At 36.5% G+C, this 16,318-nt stretch overlaps 1 protein-coding gene and 1 long non-coding RNA gene across 3 annotated transcripts in view; one reads left to right on the plus strand and one right to left on the minus strand.

Moving 5' to 3' along the window:
• The window catches only part of Dscam3 (Down syndrome cell adhesion molecule 3), a 118,032-nt gene that overhangs the window by 10,087 nt on the left and 91,627 nt on the right, over positions 1–16,318 (minus strand). For both annotated transcript variants that reach the window (XM_069060482.1, XM_069060483.1), the window contains exons 8-19: positions 16,083–16,293; positions 15,790–16,030; positions 8,380–8,533; positions 7,258–7,409; positions 6,787–7,205; positions 6,600–6,735; positions 6,353–6,472; positions 6,053–6,229; positions 5,621–5,765; positions 3,855–4,199; positions 3,209–3,801; positions 2,987–3,148 (exon numbers count right to left, since the gene is read on the minus strand). In XM_069060482.1, coding sequence (XP_068916583.1) covers positions 2,987–3,148; positions 3,209–3,801; positions 3,855–4,199; positions 5,621–5,765; positions 6,053–6,229; positions 6,353–6,472; positions 6,600–6,735; positions 6,787–7,205; positions 7,258–7,409; positions 8,380–8,533; positions 15,790–16,030; positions 16,083–16,293 — 2,855 coding nt within the window. The remainder of the gene's footprint in view (positions 1–2,986; positions 3,149–3,208; positions 3,802–3,854; positions 4,200–5,620; positions 5,766–6,052; positions 6,230–6,352; positions 6,473–6,599; positions 6,736–6,786; positions 7,206–7,257; positions 7,410–8,379; positions 8,534–15,789; positions 16,031–16,082; positions 16,294–16,318) is intronic.
• Positions 2,773–16,315, plus strand: LOC138139901 (uncharacterized). The gene is made up of 3 exons (XR_011162403.1): positions 2,773–3,044; positions 14,966–16,125; positions 16,178–16,315. It is a non-coding gene; the product is annotated as an uncharacterized lncRNA (long non-coding RNA).

Here is a 16,318-nt window from a genome sequence, read left to right on the forward strand (position 1 = left end):
GTCAACCATTTATATTTTTTATTTGAAGAAAAGTTTGAACCTTCACACCCATATATCTTTGTAAAGACCCCCCCTATATTTTTTATTTTATTTTTTCGAGATTCCTGAGATTTTTCCCTACAAGACCCCCGACTTGGAATACGTTAATTTTGCGACACCCTGTATACCTGTTACCTCTGATTATTTTTATTTTTGTAATAACCAAATATGTATATTTGTCGATTCAATTTGTGTTAATTTTTTCATGTCCTTAAAATTTGAAAACTGTCGTAGGTTTAAAATTTTAGTTTTATTACTGGATTCTGGAAAAAAACAAAAATTATTTTTGCTCTTTCATTTATTGCAAACTGTTTTTGAAACAGGTGTCGTGTCTCGTATCATTTTGAAGTTAAATTTCAAATCAAGTTGCAGTTTTGGTTTTAAATGGATTACGTAACAAATAAATTAGGAAAAGTAAGTTGACGCCTAATGGTTTCAGCGACGCATTACGTGATTTGTTAACAAGCACTTTATAACAAAATGACGGATTTAGTTCCTCCGAGAACAAATTCGGAAACTACATCAAACTGCGAAACCTAGACGGATTTGCATACCAACTTGAATAATCTTGTTTTAATTTAAAACGATCGTCTGAAAATGCATTTATATGGCAAAATATTACGCATTAGTGAACAAAGCCATTAAGTGGCATCACACGTGCGTCACCAATGAAACTTTTATTAATTATGAAATTTCATTTCCGACCAGGATTCACCCCGAATGTTGCGCTCGTAAAAAGTGTCTTTATAACGGCGCCGCCGTATTTCTTTGACTATCCTGGGCTACCCAAACCCCTGCAAAAATAATTGGCCCTCAACAGTCGAAGGCTCGCGGCACGCAAACATCTATTTCTGTATTTGGAGTGCACACCAAAAAAGCAAAATATGGGTTCGGTTATTGATTTTTGGGGGGCGAATGATGAAAAACCTTTGAGAATTCAACGGAAATCTGAAGTATCGCACGTGCAATATAGCGATCAATAAAATCCTTTAATTAACAATTTTTAAAATGGAAAAATGAACGCTTGCGGAATAATTCTCACCTCCCAATAAAAATATAAATCTGTTAAAAAAGATGCGCAGATTATGCAGAGGTGATAAATATGGATGATGATTTTTTTTTTCATAGATTCTTTGTTGGGTTGTGTAGCAACTTATTAGTCTTTTTTTACGTTTTAATTATCCGAGTGCGGTGTTTTGTTTTGCCATTTCGTTTTTAAAATGACTTTCAAAGGAATTTGACCACGAAACAGGTCATTATCATAAAAAATATAATATCAGGTAGACATTAAATTAACCTCGATATTACTGCACATTTATTTCTTTACGTCGTTAACTCTCTTTTTTAACTTAACTAATGATAATTGTTCTGCAACTCAGTAAGCAACAACACTTATTTAGAATGGTTCGATGTGACAGTTTTAAATCTAAAAAGACCCTCATTATACACATTACACATTTAGAAAGATTTTGGAGCGTATTTTATTAAGGCTAATTATATTGCTTGAATATTGAAAGATCTCTGCTTTAGTAGATTTAGGTCAGGTCCAACAAAAAAAAATGAAGTTTAGCTGGAATACTTACACAATTGATTCACACACCAAAGTCGCTTCACTGATTTACATTAGCTGCGGGAGAGACTTTTAATTCCAGTATTCAAAAAATATACTGTGATCATTCCCAGAAGAATTGAAAATTCTTTTTTTTTTGGAATGAAATCATTTTTTTTTGTAAAATTTTAGTAGATGGTGCAACTAGATCAGATTTGTGGAGTGGATAGAATTCTGAGGTAAAATTTTTTTTGAACGGATATACAGGGTGAAATCGATCTACATCAAAATATTAAAACCCTAGGGTCTTCAGACCATTTGTGAAAATCCCGTGCATTCAGTTTTGCCCTATACCTCTGCATGAGGGCAGAAATGTCATGTACAATTTAAACACAAAAATTGAGTAGGTACGCCACTGATATCACGCTAGGATGAAAAAGATATGGAGTACAACGCAAAAAAGATGCAAAAAGATTTTGGTTTTCATTCATAGTACATATTCTTACAGGTTTTTGCAAGTCTGTGTATTTAAAGTGTTTTTGGGCTAATTCATTCATGTAATTTTTTGTGACTGTTTTTAAAGCGTTTTTGCGGCTATTCATGTGTCGATTTATTAGAACTTCCAGAAGCATCTCGTTCGGGATGGAATTATGATTGGACTTTATGAATTTAAAACGTTTACTTAACCACATTTTCGGTTTATTCACTTATTGGTTTACATATTATGATACATTTCAATTTCACCCTGTACTGTCAACAAAAACCATTAATAATAATGTACAACTGAGCCACACTATAATACACATAATAACTGTGAATGTTTGTGCGATTTGTTTCAATTTTCGAACGAATTGGAAAGGTCTTTCGTGTTGTAATATTCTCCTTCGCTCCCCTGTTCGCAGAACTTTTAGGAATACCTTACGTTATCTGTTCACCGTCGGTTCGTTATCGAATTTCCTGGAACGATTGTTAAATCTTTTAGTACAGTGTTTTTTCCTCATAAAGCAGTTAAGAGTAGCGCCGCCTTTCTTTGTTCGAATGTTTAAAATTTCGTCACGTATTATATTGCCATGTTATTGATCTCTGCGATTCGTGCGAAAAACGTGTAGCAGTTGATCTACTTTCCACTAGATGCCACCATCAGTTCCAAGATGTCTAATGAGAAGTCGCGTGTTCTCCCGCAAATGAAATACACAAGTTCAAGTTTAGCTAACACACTGAATTAAATTTCGCAACCAGTTTATCTAATTGCGAGTGTACTTTTTCGGTTGTCGAGTGTCGAAGTGTTTTTATTTTAAGAGGCTGCGATACAGTTTGTTAAAAAGCCCGCAGCTATCTCGTAAAGCTAAATCGAAAATGTTGGAAAAGAAAGGATCAGAGGAATAAGTGCGCACTTACGATCTTCTTCTGTGACGCAATATAAAGGAGCGCTCATCATACCATCCCCTGCTCCGGTGTAAGCCAAAACCTTAATCGAATAGTTCGTGTATTTGAAGAGAGTATGTAAATATGTCTCGCTGCTGGAGGTCCTTTTAACTTCCCCGGTGGTCGGAATATCGACTGCAATAAAGGGGAAAACCGATAATATTTTTTTTATTGACTAACAATAAACTGTTTTACCATTTTCGTTCGGAAGCGGCCTGTAATAAACTTTATATCCTTGAATGAGGCCGCCGTGGAGAGTTTGCGGCGGAGGTGTCCACGATATTTTCATGCTTTGTGAAGATATCTGCGAACAAATTATGTCTTGCGGTGGGGCTTCCGGGACCCCTTCTTTCGTGGTCCCGATAACCGTCGGAGAGGCGGGTCCCGTTGAGATACTGTTAAAGGCGCGGACATTAATGTCGTAACGAGTAAACTTTCTCAATCCTGTTAATTGCAGCTTTGTGGTGGCCCAGCCTTTAACCGTCAAGCTTTTAGTTTGGTTTGGAAGGCCTCCGTGTTCGTTCCAAGACACAATATACCCTAATAGTTCGCCGTTCCAGCTCTCCCTAGCCGGAACGGCCCACGTAAGGAAGAGCTCACCAGGTCCGACCGAATCGACTCTGACATCTTTGGGCGCCTCGGACGGTTCCTCTTCTTGAGTTTTAACAATAACGGCTTCGGTGAATGCGCTTTGATCTATGCTGTTTACTGCAAGCAACCGCATTGTGTACACTCTAGCAGGAAGGAGACCACCTATCACGGCGGTTTCTTGGGGGCTAACATCGGAACTGAAACTAATAAATTCAAAGAGACTGGCGCGCTTTTTCCGCGTATCTATTACTCTAAATGGATGCTCGCTGGCAGTGTTAGATTTAGAGCTGTTGGCTGTTCCCAGTCCTGGTTCGGTCCGAGGATTTGGTACTGGACAAGATAACCAATCACAGGACTGTTACCATCGAATGGACGCCTCCACGACAACCGAACAGAACGGCTCGCTACTTCTATTACTTCTAACATACTGGGAGGATCGGGTCTTTCTTGGACGGCAAGATTAATGACGTGCTCGCTACGGCCGAAGGTGTTTTCAGCCACGCATTTATAAACTCCTGAATCTTCCCTATCTGTTCGTCCTATAGTGACTTGCGATTTTACCCCATTCTCCGTATTAGTAGTGCCCACTGTATATCTATTAACCCCGCCAAAATTGAAACATACATTGTGCTTTTAAAGAAAGCGCAAACGACAGGACCGTAATCAGGATCATTTGTTTCAGAGGATTTAGCCAAATCCCCAAGTCTGAAAAGGCGAAAAGTCGCCAATCGTTTAACTAAGATTTTGACCCCGTAGGTGGCCACTGAATTATACGTAGGTATACGCGAGAAATCGCAACTTCTAATTAAATAAAAATAAATAAATTTTACCAAAAAGTCAAATTCTGATTTTTATTCTAACCTACCCAGATTCACTTCCTATAATTATTTACGAAATCAACGGAAAAAACACCAATTAGATTTTGAAGATGTAAATAAGAGGCTCAAAACGGTCGGCTAGTAGTGAATGATCCTTTTGTTGGCAAATTATACCATTTGGCCCATAAATCACGCGTCTGGTTTGCGTTTAAATAAAAAAGCGAATTATTTAGCTAACCAAGTCAAAATTTGTAATTGTGCCACCAGGGTTTGATGCACTAGCAGGTACAGATTTAGTGCAAAAACTTTATAGGTAAATTAACAGTTAATATCAGAAAACTAACAAAACTGTTACGGCTTTATTTATTAACAAAAAAAAAAAATCTCAAATATACCTCATCAATAACTAGTTAGATATACAGAGTGTTTTTGAAATGCGTGCACAAATTTTAATCACGAGCTACTGGCTTCATGTAGAACTCGGAAAAAATATTTAAAAAATTCTATGTCAAAAAATAAAACGACATTTACAACCTCGTAGGTAAAATTTCGGCACATTTTAAAAATACACCCTGTATATCATGTTTTATAAAATGTACGCCAATGCGAAGTAACCTATAGGAAATGTGCTTTAAAACAAGGAAACCGCATTGGTGTACGTTTTATAAAATATGATATACAGGGTGTATTTTTTAAATGTGCCGAAATTTTACCTACGAAGTTGTTTGACAACGTAGAAGACTAAAAGCAATTTAAAAAAATTGTAGCTCAAAAAATAAATGTCATTTAAAATTAATTACAAGTCGCGATTTCTCGCGTGCGCGTATATGACGCCCGACCTGTACCGAGTTTCAGAATTTTTGGACAATTATTAAATGTGTAATTGCATGAATTCGTCTTCGTAAGGGTCGCACGCCTTGAGTGAAGACGGAACTTTAAAAATCCAACAACCGGAATATACGTAAAAAGTGTTCTAAATTCAGTTTCCGGTGTTAATTTTGTACAAGTCCTGGGATGGAAATATGCACGCTACCTGGCTGAGCTTAATTCGAAATGATCCGTCCGGTTACGATCCTGATAATCGAATTCCTGTCGTTTTGCTTAGATTACGTCATTCAGAGCTTATAAATTTTATTAGGCAACGTCAGCGGAGGATTTTGATATTGACAGTTTTTCCGGAGAAACTTTTTTTTATTACCTGTAATTGTTCCCGTCTAAGCGATTTCCGTTCAGAATCCACATCACTTCTATAGGAATGTCACCATAAACATGACAAAGCAAATTCGCCGTGTTGCCTCGCTTCACCGACACATTTTTAGCTGGCAGATCAAATCTTGCTGGCTCTGCAAATTGTCAGTGACCAGTGAAGAGATCCACACAGAAGGTTTGTAAGCAAATCGCTTTCTACCTTTGTGAAGACTAAGCCGATAAATTCGAGTCTAACTTTTACGATACAATACAGTTTTGTTAACCCTACATGACCGTGCCCCAGGATTTAAACCAGAGGGCAGTCGAAGATTAAGCGATCGTGGTGACGATTGGCATAAAAAGTGGGGATTACGTGGTCGGATTTAAACCCGGGCATCTTATTGGTACAGGTATAGGAGATAGTTTAAGGTGAATATTTTACCATTAACTCCGATGAAAATGACCTTTGTGAGTCCTGATCCTATGCCGTTGGTGGCTCTACATAAATAATATCCCTCGTCTTGAGGGCTCACCGCTTCGATCCAAATCGAACCATTCGCGAGTAAGTTAGCTCTGCTGTGTATATTTAAGAGGGGTTGATAATTTGTTGACGTTTTTCCTGTGCGAATTGTAGATTATATTAATACCATGTCAGACGGCGATGAGGTGAGACCCGTCTAATGGAGACTCATCTCATCGATTTTCCGTCTTTTAATAAAAACTTAGTGTCGACTATAATTACCTTGACCTTTGAGCCACGTTATTTGGGGTTCAGGAAACCCTTTTGCAAAGCATCCTACGAGGACTGGATTTCCTAAGAGAACTGATACGTCTTGTGGTTCGGTGACCCACTGGGGAGTAACTGTAGGGATGAAAATACGAGTAGATCCTTCAGTAGACCAGAGGATGCAAATTTGTAAGCGATAATGTTATCTGAGAGGCACCTTTGCCAAAATTTTTCACCCAACCTCTCAAATAAACAAGCCTACCTTTGACCATCAGTTTTGCTGTATAGTTGGCTCTGGCAGCTGAATTGCTTGCCACGCAAGTGTACGCCCCACTGTGTCTCGACGAGACTTCTTTAAATATAAGTATACTATAGAACTCCGCCGCTCGTTCTTCCACCTGCACAGTATGTTTATCGATTTGTATAGATATTATTGTACAGGAACTTACCTGAAGTGCGGCTGAAATATGTTCGCCGTCTTTGAACCAGGCGAAGTGTATTGGCATGTCCCCGGAAGTGACCGAGCAAGTGACTTGTGCTCGACCACCTTCTTGAAGACTGGCGGGAAACCGGAAGGGTTCTAAAATCGGAGGGCTATGTACTATAAGTTGAATCTCCCTCCTGGCTACCTCCCCTTCTCTACTGGTGACAAAGCAAGCATAAAACCCTGAATCTGCGGAGGGATCTAGACGCGATATCGTAAGAGATCCTCCATCTCCTAGACGATGCCTCAGATCAAGCGGTAATTCTTGTCCGTGTCGTTCCCAACGGACGGATCCAATTGGATAGCCCGAATATGGACAGTGTAAAGTTATATCTGCTCCGGCCACTGCTTTTACGGGACCAATAGATCGTATGAATGGAGGACCTACACTAAATGTATTAAATGCTAGTCTTCTACGGCGATGAATAAAACATACCGTATATATTGAGCCGAGCTGAGTGCTCTGTTGATCCTAGCGAATTTAACGCCCGACAGCTGTAAAGACCGCCATCTTCTACCCTCACGTTTGATATGTTTAGGTGGCTAATCACATCTCCGTTTTGATCAACATACTGGCTGATCGCGTACCTGACAAAAATTTATCAACCGTTCAAAAAGCGAATTTCTTTCATTAACATAATTAATTGTGATTATGTTGCTTATATTTGTGTTTCAGTGAACTAAAAGCCATCTAACTTGACTTCAGTGGCGACTCGCTACTGTCAACTTACTGTTTTCCCAATTTGGTTGTAGGTCGTAACATTTCATTTACTTACTTACTTACTTTAAGTTAAAGATCTTGCGGGGCTTATAAATATGTACTAGTTTACCACTAGCAAGTAATATTTTAAGTTAAGCAGGGTTGTATTGCAGATTTTGTACTGTTTTCTCAATTTGGTTGTAGGTCGTAAAATTTTATGGTACTTATATATCTTTGTAAGGATCCCCCCTATAATTTTTATTTTATTTTTTCGAGATTCCTGAGATTTTTCCCTACAAGACCTCCGACTTGGAATACGTTAATTTTGCAACACCCTGTATACTTTGTATATTTGCATTGTGCGGCAAATGGCACGCGCCGTTTCTCAACCTTTTCAAATCCAACCATTGTGCCTGTTAATTGCTCATAATATGCAATAAAATTTTACGATCTACAACTAAATTGAGAAAACAGTTAAATCAAAAAACATTTCAAATTCTCAGACTGACTGAAGTACACTATTGTTGTGAAATAGTAATAGGTAGGTTTGATTTTGCATCTCTTACGATTTCATATTTTTGTTCGGTTTTTCCATAAAAATGAAATTTACTGTGGATAAGAGAAATCGGCGAGATGTAGTTTGATTTTTGAATTTATGGGTTGTTAACGCAGCGCACTGAAATTTATCTGTACAGATTTAGATATATCTCTGTATGTTTCTTTTTATTGTTATGTACATTTCCTGTAAATTTTAAATAAATCGTTTTCCGATTTTTTCAGGGTTCGCAAGCCGCCACTGCAAGGTTGTAAATACGCCGTTTCGTATTTGATTTGATTGCAAATAATTTAAATATTTACCGGTGTCCTGCGGTTACATCAGATAGTGGTTCTCCGTCGAGAAACCATCGAAATTGTGGGGGTGGTGATCCAGTGGCGGAGCAGCGAAGGGAGACTTGGGGTCCGGGTCTCATCGCTTGCTCGATAAAAGTGTATTGCAGTTCCGGTACAGTGTCTATAAAAAAATCTCTTCAATTTTTCGAAGTGTGAATGTGGTGGAACAGTAATTGTTATTAATATATAGCACAACCGTTTGGAAAACTTCCGCCGTTTCAACGATTTCAGCCGTCAGAGGCGCTTTCAGTTCGTGAAAAACCGACCGGAAATGAGTTTTAACTTCCGTCAACAATATATCATTTAAAACATACTTCCTCTTCTTTCTCATAAAATAATTTCATACTTGACGAAGAACAATTCACGCGCCACTAGAATTAAACAATTTTTTTCTCGTTGTACACGAGATTAAAGAAAATATCGTCAGGACCTGTTGTCAAGTGATAAATCACTTCATTAAAATAACTTTCCTTGGCTCAGCCGTCGTACATAGTGAAGTTATAATTCCTTTACATTATAAGGAGATGCCTCTCGGAGGAAATTATTCATCATCCTCTAAATTCTTCGGAATTTAATTATTACGAACAGGTTTCAGATTTAGTATTATCTGACTAATTTACGGTACAATAAAAAATATTATGAAACAAACCATACAGCTCGAATTAAATTTGCTCAAAGGACTGAAGTGTCGGCTATGCCAAGTGGACTGGCAAATCGCTCAATCGACCGAATTAATGACTACATACAATAGCCAACAATTCCATACGAACCCTGTTTTATTACCATTGATTATTGATAAGCAGCACCATGTTCAAAGGACCACTCTTCTATAGCAACTACACAAGTAAAATTAAATTCTGCTATGTAGGATATTATTAGAGAACAAATTACGACATTTCAAACAGGCACGAATTTTCAGGTGTGCTAACTTAATAAATTAATGCTTTATTAAAAGGTGCTTTTGATGTTTGTTATTATATTATACAGCGTGTTTGAATGTAAAGCTTCAATGTCGAGCATCACCATTGATTTGTTGAAAACGTTGTAAACAGGCAACAATCTTTCACCGCGACAATTTAAAACATTCTCTTTTAAAAGTACATAGATTCAATTGTAGATTGTCACTAATGTGTGTGATTTATTAACATAAACATTTTGGTTTTGAATAAAATTACTCGAATTAGACAAGGTATGTATTACAAGTTACTTGTGTTGAAACACTAGCGTATAAATCTACGATCGCAAATTCAAAAACCTCAAATCGTAGTTGAAATAAACTGTTTAAAGTTAACATGCCGAAAGCCTTGGTGGTATTGAGTACCTATAATAATAATCGGTGCGATTCTAGTTCAACGGTTATCTCTTAGCAATACCAGAAATGGTTATGTAAACATTTTCTGACTATACAGAGTGTGTCAGAATTCCACCAATAAACTTTCAGGGCTGATTCTATGATCAAAAATAAGCAGAATAGAACATATGGGGTCAAAAACGCTTAGTTTGCGAGATAATCGACTAAAAAGTTTTACTAGGAACAAAAACAATCGGGTGGAATTTATTAATGAAACGTAGATACAATTTACAAAAATTGTCAAAATTTCGCCCTCCTGTTCAACGCACAGGTGACTCCGTAAAATCCACGGAATTCAGATTGTAATTATTTTTACGGTTTTTGTTGATTATATTGATTAACTATGCGTTTGACATTTCTTTGACAGTTCATTGTAGCGCAATTTTGAAAATTGTCAAGTCAACGTGCAATGAAATAAAAAAACTCACTCATCTCTACCCCACCTACACAGTTGCCATATAAATTTTCGTACATAGTTGCCATATTTATCCACAATGATTTTGAATCGCTCAATAGAACTCGGCGAAAATAGTCCACTGTCGCAAGAATCATCGCCTTATGTACAAAAATATGTTTTTTTTTTAAATTTTGGCAATTTCTCGAAATTGCACCATGACGGAAAGAATCCAGAGGTTAAAGTTTTTCTCAGTCGAAAAAAAAAGAGATGGGGGGGGATAGTGTTTTTTTTTGCATATCCCCCTTAGAAGCGAGGGCATTGAATTTTGTACTCTTCAAGACGCTTCCTTGAGACTATAAATATCATAATTTACATAATTTAACCTTCTTCCTTTTTTAAAAAAAACCCAAAAAAACTGAAAAAACGAATTTAATTTTTCTAGAAATAAACAAACTCAATCGACCACATATTCCTTAATGCAACGGAATGACTTTGAATTTTTTACCGTTGCATTCTACTTTTCAATGTCAGTCTTTTGAATGGTAAACATCATAATTTTACTCTTGATTTTCTAGAAAAGGGCAAAACACTGAAAAAAACATTTAAATGTTACGTTCTAATCTAAACGAATTGTTGCTGGTCTATCTGTGTAAAACAACTAAACCATTTCGAGCTTGCACACCTAAATTATTCTCTTTATTTCTCCAAAAAAGTAATACATACTAATCTACATATTACAGTTTAGGAATAGATGACTTAAACCACGATGTTTGAAAAAAATATCCTTCAATGATTACAAGTTGACAACGTCAGGTTTTATAAAAACATCATTTAAAAATGTTTATATTGAAAACCATCAAACCGTTGGGCAATGGTGCAAATTATATTATCGAGTCAATTATATTTTTCTTTTTGCTATTTACCACCGCCACCGGTGGGCTCTCCTGCTGCATTTTAACGCAGTGTTGCCAGATAGTCAGCTCCATGATTGCCACGTCGCATGATACGAATTATAAAATTCTCGCCGCGAAACGAAATGATTAGCAGGCTTAAAATGTTCGTCGTTTGGCCAGTTAATGGCAAAAAGCTGACATCTTGCTAAATCGATTGGTCATGTATAGGTGAACTCAAAAATTGTCGTGTGCAAAAGGGCGTTATTCAAAATTTTCGAGTTACGTAGTTTATCGGATAGCCGATGTTCAAGTATTTTTTTGGTAGAAACTTTGTAATATTTTCTGTAACCGTTTGGTTGTAAAAAAATAAACAATTTTCAAAAATGTATTGCGTCTTATGGAAAGAATAAAATTGAAATGGCTGTATCTCTGTTCGACGCTCGCCAAAAATTCGTAAATTTTGCCGTGTTTTTACGTTTCTCACTCCATTGCTCCAAAACTAAGCCCCAAATCGAAAAAATGTATTCTTTGAGAACTAAAGACCGATATTCACTGATTACGATGGTGTTTATTATTATAATTTTGAGGGAATATTAATCAAGTTATGATTAAAAAACTAAAGTTGCAACAAAATCTTATAGGGTTAATAAGCGCCAACCTGGATCACCCTCCCGCACCTCTCTGTTTTGTTCTGTTCGCATTTCTAATCGCTTAGAGATTTTGTTGCTACGTTAGTTTTTTAATCATAACTTGACTAATATTCGGTCGAAATTATAATAACAAAAACCATCGTAATCAGTGAATGTCGGTCTTCAGTTCTTAAAGAATTCATTTTTTCGATTTGAGGCTTAGTTTTCGAGCAATGGAGTGAGAAACTTAAAAACACGGCAAAATTAACGAATTTTTGGTGAGCGTGGAACAGAGATACAGCCATTTCAATTTTGCACTTCCCATAAGACACAATGCTTCTTTGAAAATTGTTTATTTTTTTACAACCAAACGGCTACAGAGAATATTACAAAGTTTCCACCAAAAAAATATTTGAACATCGGCTATCTGACACGCTACATAAGCCGAAAATTTTGAATAACGCCCTTTTGGACCCGACAATTTTTGAACTCTTTTTTTTGGAAGTTCACCTATACATAATTAATCGATTTAGCAGGTTGTCAGCTTTTTGCCATTAACTGCCCACACGACGAACTTTTTAAGCCTCCGAGTTCTGTTAGTCGAAAAGCCAGCGAATAGTTTTGTGAAACGAGAATTTTATGATACGTACCGTTGCAGATGTGGCAATCACGGAGGTGACTATTTGGCAACAGTGCGGTTATAACGTCCCGCGACAAGAAGGAAGAGAAAATGTAAAATACCTAACTCTGAATATTTGTATAGGAACGGTTCATCGTTTATTATATGGATTATTACTCCACTCTTTCTGTTGTCATTATTTATAATTATTTCCGAAAATTCTCCTTATTGATATTTAAAAGCTGGTTTAAATTTGTTTTCATTGATTAAACTCACTGTTAGACATTATTTCTTCGTGGTTTTAAATATGTAGTACAATCCTCTATCATCTGGTGATGGAGTCATTATTCATTAATAACACTAACACATCAATATCCTCTTGTACAACAGCTACATGAGGAAAGATCAGCATCACTTTCTGCTTGACTACGCTCAAAATTATTTTCGGTGAGTTTTTTGCATTAATAAATCTATTTTTATTTTTGCTGTTTGATGTTTTAATCTGTGAAGTATCATACCACCAACAATTATGTAGAAAAACTTGCTAACATCGTTAACATCCGTTTTATATTGTTCAAAAATATTATACATATACCTATGTAGCGACGATTTAGTCGTTTTCCTCATTCCAGCATTCTTCTTCTTACTTATGGCTTTTACATTTAACATTTTTAATATAAGGGATGATACGTTTTGAGGGAGATTATAGGAAAAATCTTTTATGTTTAATATGTGATGTGTGAAAGTGAGTGTTGGTTGAACTACAACGATAGCAGGCTGCGATTCACCTTAACAAACAGATTTGAAAATATATTTACGAATTTTCAAAATACTTTAATGATGAATTAATTATTAATTACATATCCATTGTGCTGTTTAGTACAAGTAGGTACAGGTAGTAGTACCAAAACTATATAGTAAATAATACGTATTTCTCGATTCTCATTTTACGGCATTTTTATATAGTAAAAATTGAATTTTTACTAGAAATGCTAACTTTTTTTTTTTTTTTTTTTTTTTTTTTTTTTTTTTTTTTTTTTTTTAATTGCCATTCCCGTTTTTAGCCATACGGCTTTTTACGGTACCTTCTCGGTCGGCCGCTTTTTCCTTTGCAATTTCCTTTTTTTTTGCCTTTCTCAGGTGATGCGACGGGGCTCCGGGGCACTTTCCCCGGCCACCCACGCCCATTGCACCTCACATTCACAGACATACACAACAACATTTATACACCCATGGGCGCCTTTTCCCGACGGGACTCGAACCCGTGCTGACCTCGCGGTGGTGGCCGAAAGAGTGTTGATCTTCCTTCCACCACCCTACCGTCAGCCCCGAGGAGACATACACACACATCCATGGCCCGGCGGAGGTTCCTTCCTTTGAAAAAATCCTCCCCCTTCGGTGGGATTCGAACCCACTAGCATCGGGACCGCGACCTCGGAGTACTTTCTCCGACAGCCATGCGGCCACCGAGCCACCTCTAGAAATGCTAACTTAACAACTACTTTTTATACTAGAGTTTCAATATAAAATATTCCATTTGGAATAAATATCGTGAAAAACTGAATTTTTTCCATAAATAGCAAAATTATTGTTTAAACAATAGAAATATTTATGTGCCCTAACCAAAATGTTTCTGATTTCAAATAATATATAAAAACACACATTTCAAAAAAAAAAAATCGTCAAAATCGGAGCTGTTCTTGAGGATTAAGAAGTTTTAGCGATTTTTGCGCTTTATTGAATCGACTATTGATGGTAGCAAATTTTCTTTTGTATTTTCAAAATAACGTGGAAAATGCTGAGAATCAGTAAGTGTAATACATACTCGTATATAGGTCCAATAATTGAATAATATATACTTTTTTGCTATTACGAAGTTCTGTTGTGGTTTCAGGGCTAGATGGAGATTTGAATATAGATTGATAAGAGATAGAAGTAATCCTATGGAAGTCCCTGACGAAAAATATGTGGAAATTTTTCGGCTCACCAAACACTTAGCTGTAAATGTATTTGAAGAAATTCGAGAATTCATGGAAAACGTTGACTGATTAAACAAAAACAAAGTTCCTGCTTTAATAGAGTTCCTTTTTTTTTGGAGCTGATAGTTTTCAAACCAGTGTATTTGTATTTGCTGGAAATTGCTTGCTCCTTTTTTTTAACATTAGCAGAAGAACGTCAAGAATTCATTTTTAAATTGACGCGAGTTTGACTTTTGAGCAATGCCCACTAGCGCCAAGGACACTGCGCATGCGCGACACTTGTTAAATAACGATATTCATGATGAACCGTGGCAATAACAACAATCATTGCTCAAATTTGTAGATAGAATAGGAGAAAATCATAAAATTGTTATCGACATTGCAGAGATAGCAATGTTGTTACTTAGCAATCCTGAATTAGACGAAAATCAGAATCGCACCGAATATGCGTGAATGTTTAATCTGTGTTAAAGCTGTCATTGCAGCTTACGTGAAAATTTGAGAAAGCCTTCGGTGACGTGTACTAATTCCGTTATCAACTTAATGTTTATCTGTGCCGACTATGCCAATGAATGTAATTGTAAAATAAAGACCAAATCATTCAGTTGAAGGATATTATTAATTAGAAATTTACTACAGTACATGTCTGTAATTACATTTTTTTTTAAACTTATTTCTGTTTTAGGTCAACTGTTAAAAAATACAGGAAGCTAGATATATGAAGAAGCAAAGTTTATGAACTGTCATTAATTTTTGGTTTCATTAATCAGTAAATACACCGAAGCGAGCAACACCAATTTCTCGCCAACATGTGGAAAGCGGCGCAGTTAATCTCCAACCACCAGGAAAATGTACTTGGAAAAGAAATTTCAAGAAGATCACTTCGCTCGACGAAATATATGTAAAAAGCGTTAAAGTAAAAATTACAAAATGTCTATCAAAAATAATCGATCATTTACTTTTGTACATATTAATCAACATATTTTTTAAAATACAATCAACCGGATTAACAAACTGATTGCATTTGGTACCAGTTAAATATCAAAACTAATGACTTAATTAATCATCTTCTATATACAGGGTGTTATTGAAATGCGTGACCAAATTTTAACCACGAGCTACTGGCTTCATGTAGAACTCGGAAAAAATATTTAAAAAATTCCATGTCAAAAAATAAAATGACATTTATTTTTTGAGCTACAATTTTTTTTTATTGCTTTTAGTCTACGTTGTCCCACAACCTCGTAGGTAAAATTTCCGCACCCTGTTGTTAAAATTTGGTCACACATTTCAATAACACCCTGTATACATGACTGTATAGAAGTGGTACTCAAGAAGAACCATGCGGACGCGGCATGTATTATTTTGAAATTCAATTATGCTTGTTTCGTGGTAAACGAACGGGATCTGAGAGAATTAAAATTTATTGTGCATGTAAGGCTCATTTGTCAGCTGTTAAATATACTGCGGTAAATGTTTTAAACCTAATGTACATTATTTAATGTCTACCTCCTAGGCGAAGTTCGGCGCTTCCTTGAGAACTCTCTCTATCATTCTTGACAACACATTGATACATTCCTCTGTCATGTCGTGTTACTCCGTATACAGCTAAAACCAGCGGACTTAATAGCTTAACTTTTCTATTTCCTTCGGTTAGGAGAGGTTCGCCGTTCCTGAACCAGTGAATACGTCCCACGGGAGAGCCGGAAACGGTGCAATTGAAAATTGCACTTTCCCCGGAGTTTATTACCTGAGGATTTCATTGTGTTTACGTCAGAGATAAATGAAATTCCATCGAATACCTGTAGCTGAGGGAGAACATGCACACTTAAATGAGCAGTGACGGTAAGATGAATATCTAATCTTTGTTCTCCGAAATTATTAGATACTTTACAAGTCCACCTGCCAGCATCCTCGGATTTCAGACGTCGGATGTGGAGGATGTCTTGCGAGGGTTCAAACCGAGCTGATGAATGTACTGGTTGAAGGTGGCCTTCGATTTCCCGAAACCAACTGGAGGAAAGGGATTTATGACATA

The sequence above is a fragment of the Tenebrio molitor genome, chromosome X (assembly GCF_963966145.1).
Source record: "Tenebrio molitor chromosome X, icTenMoli1.1, whole genome shotgun sequence".
Lineage (NCBI taxonomy): Eukaryota > Metazoa > Arthropoda > Insecta > Coleoptera > Tenebrionidae > Tenebrio > Tenebrio molitor.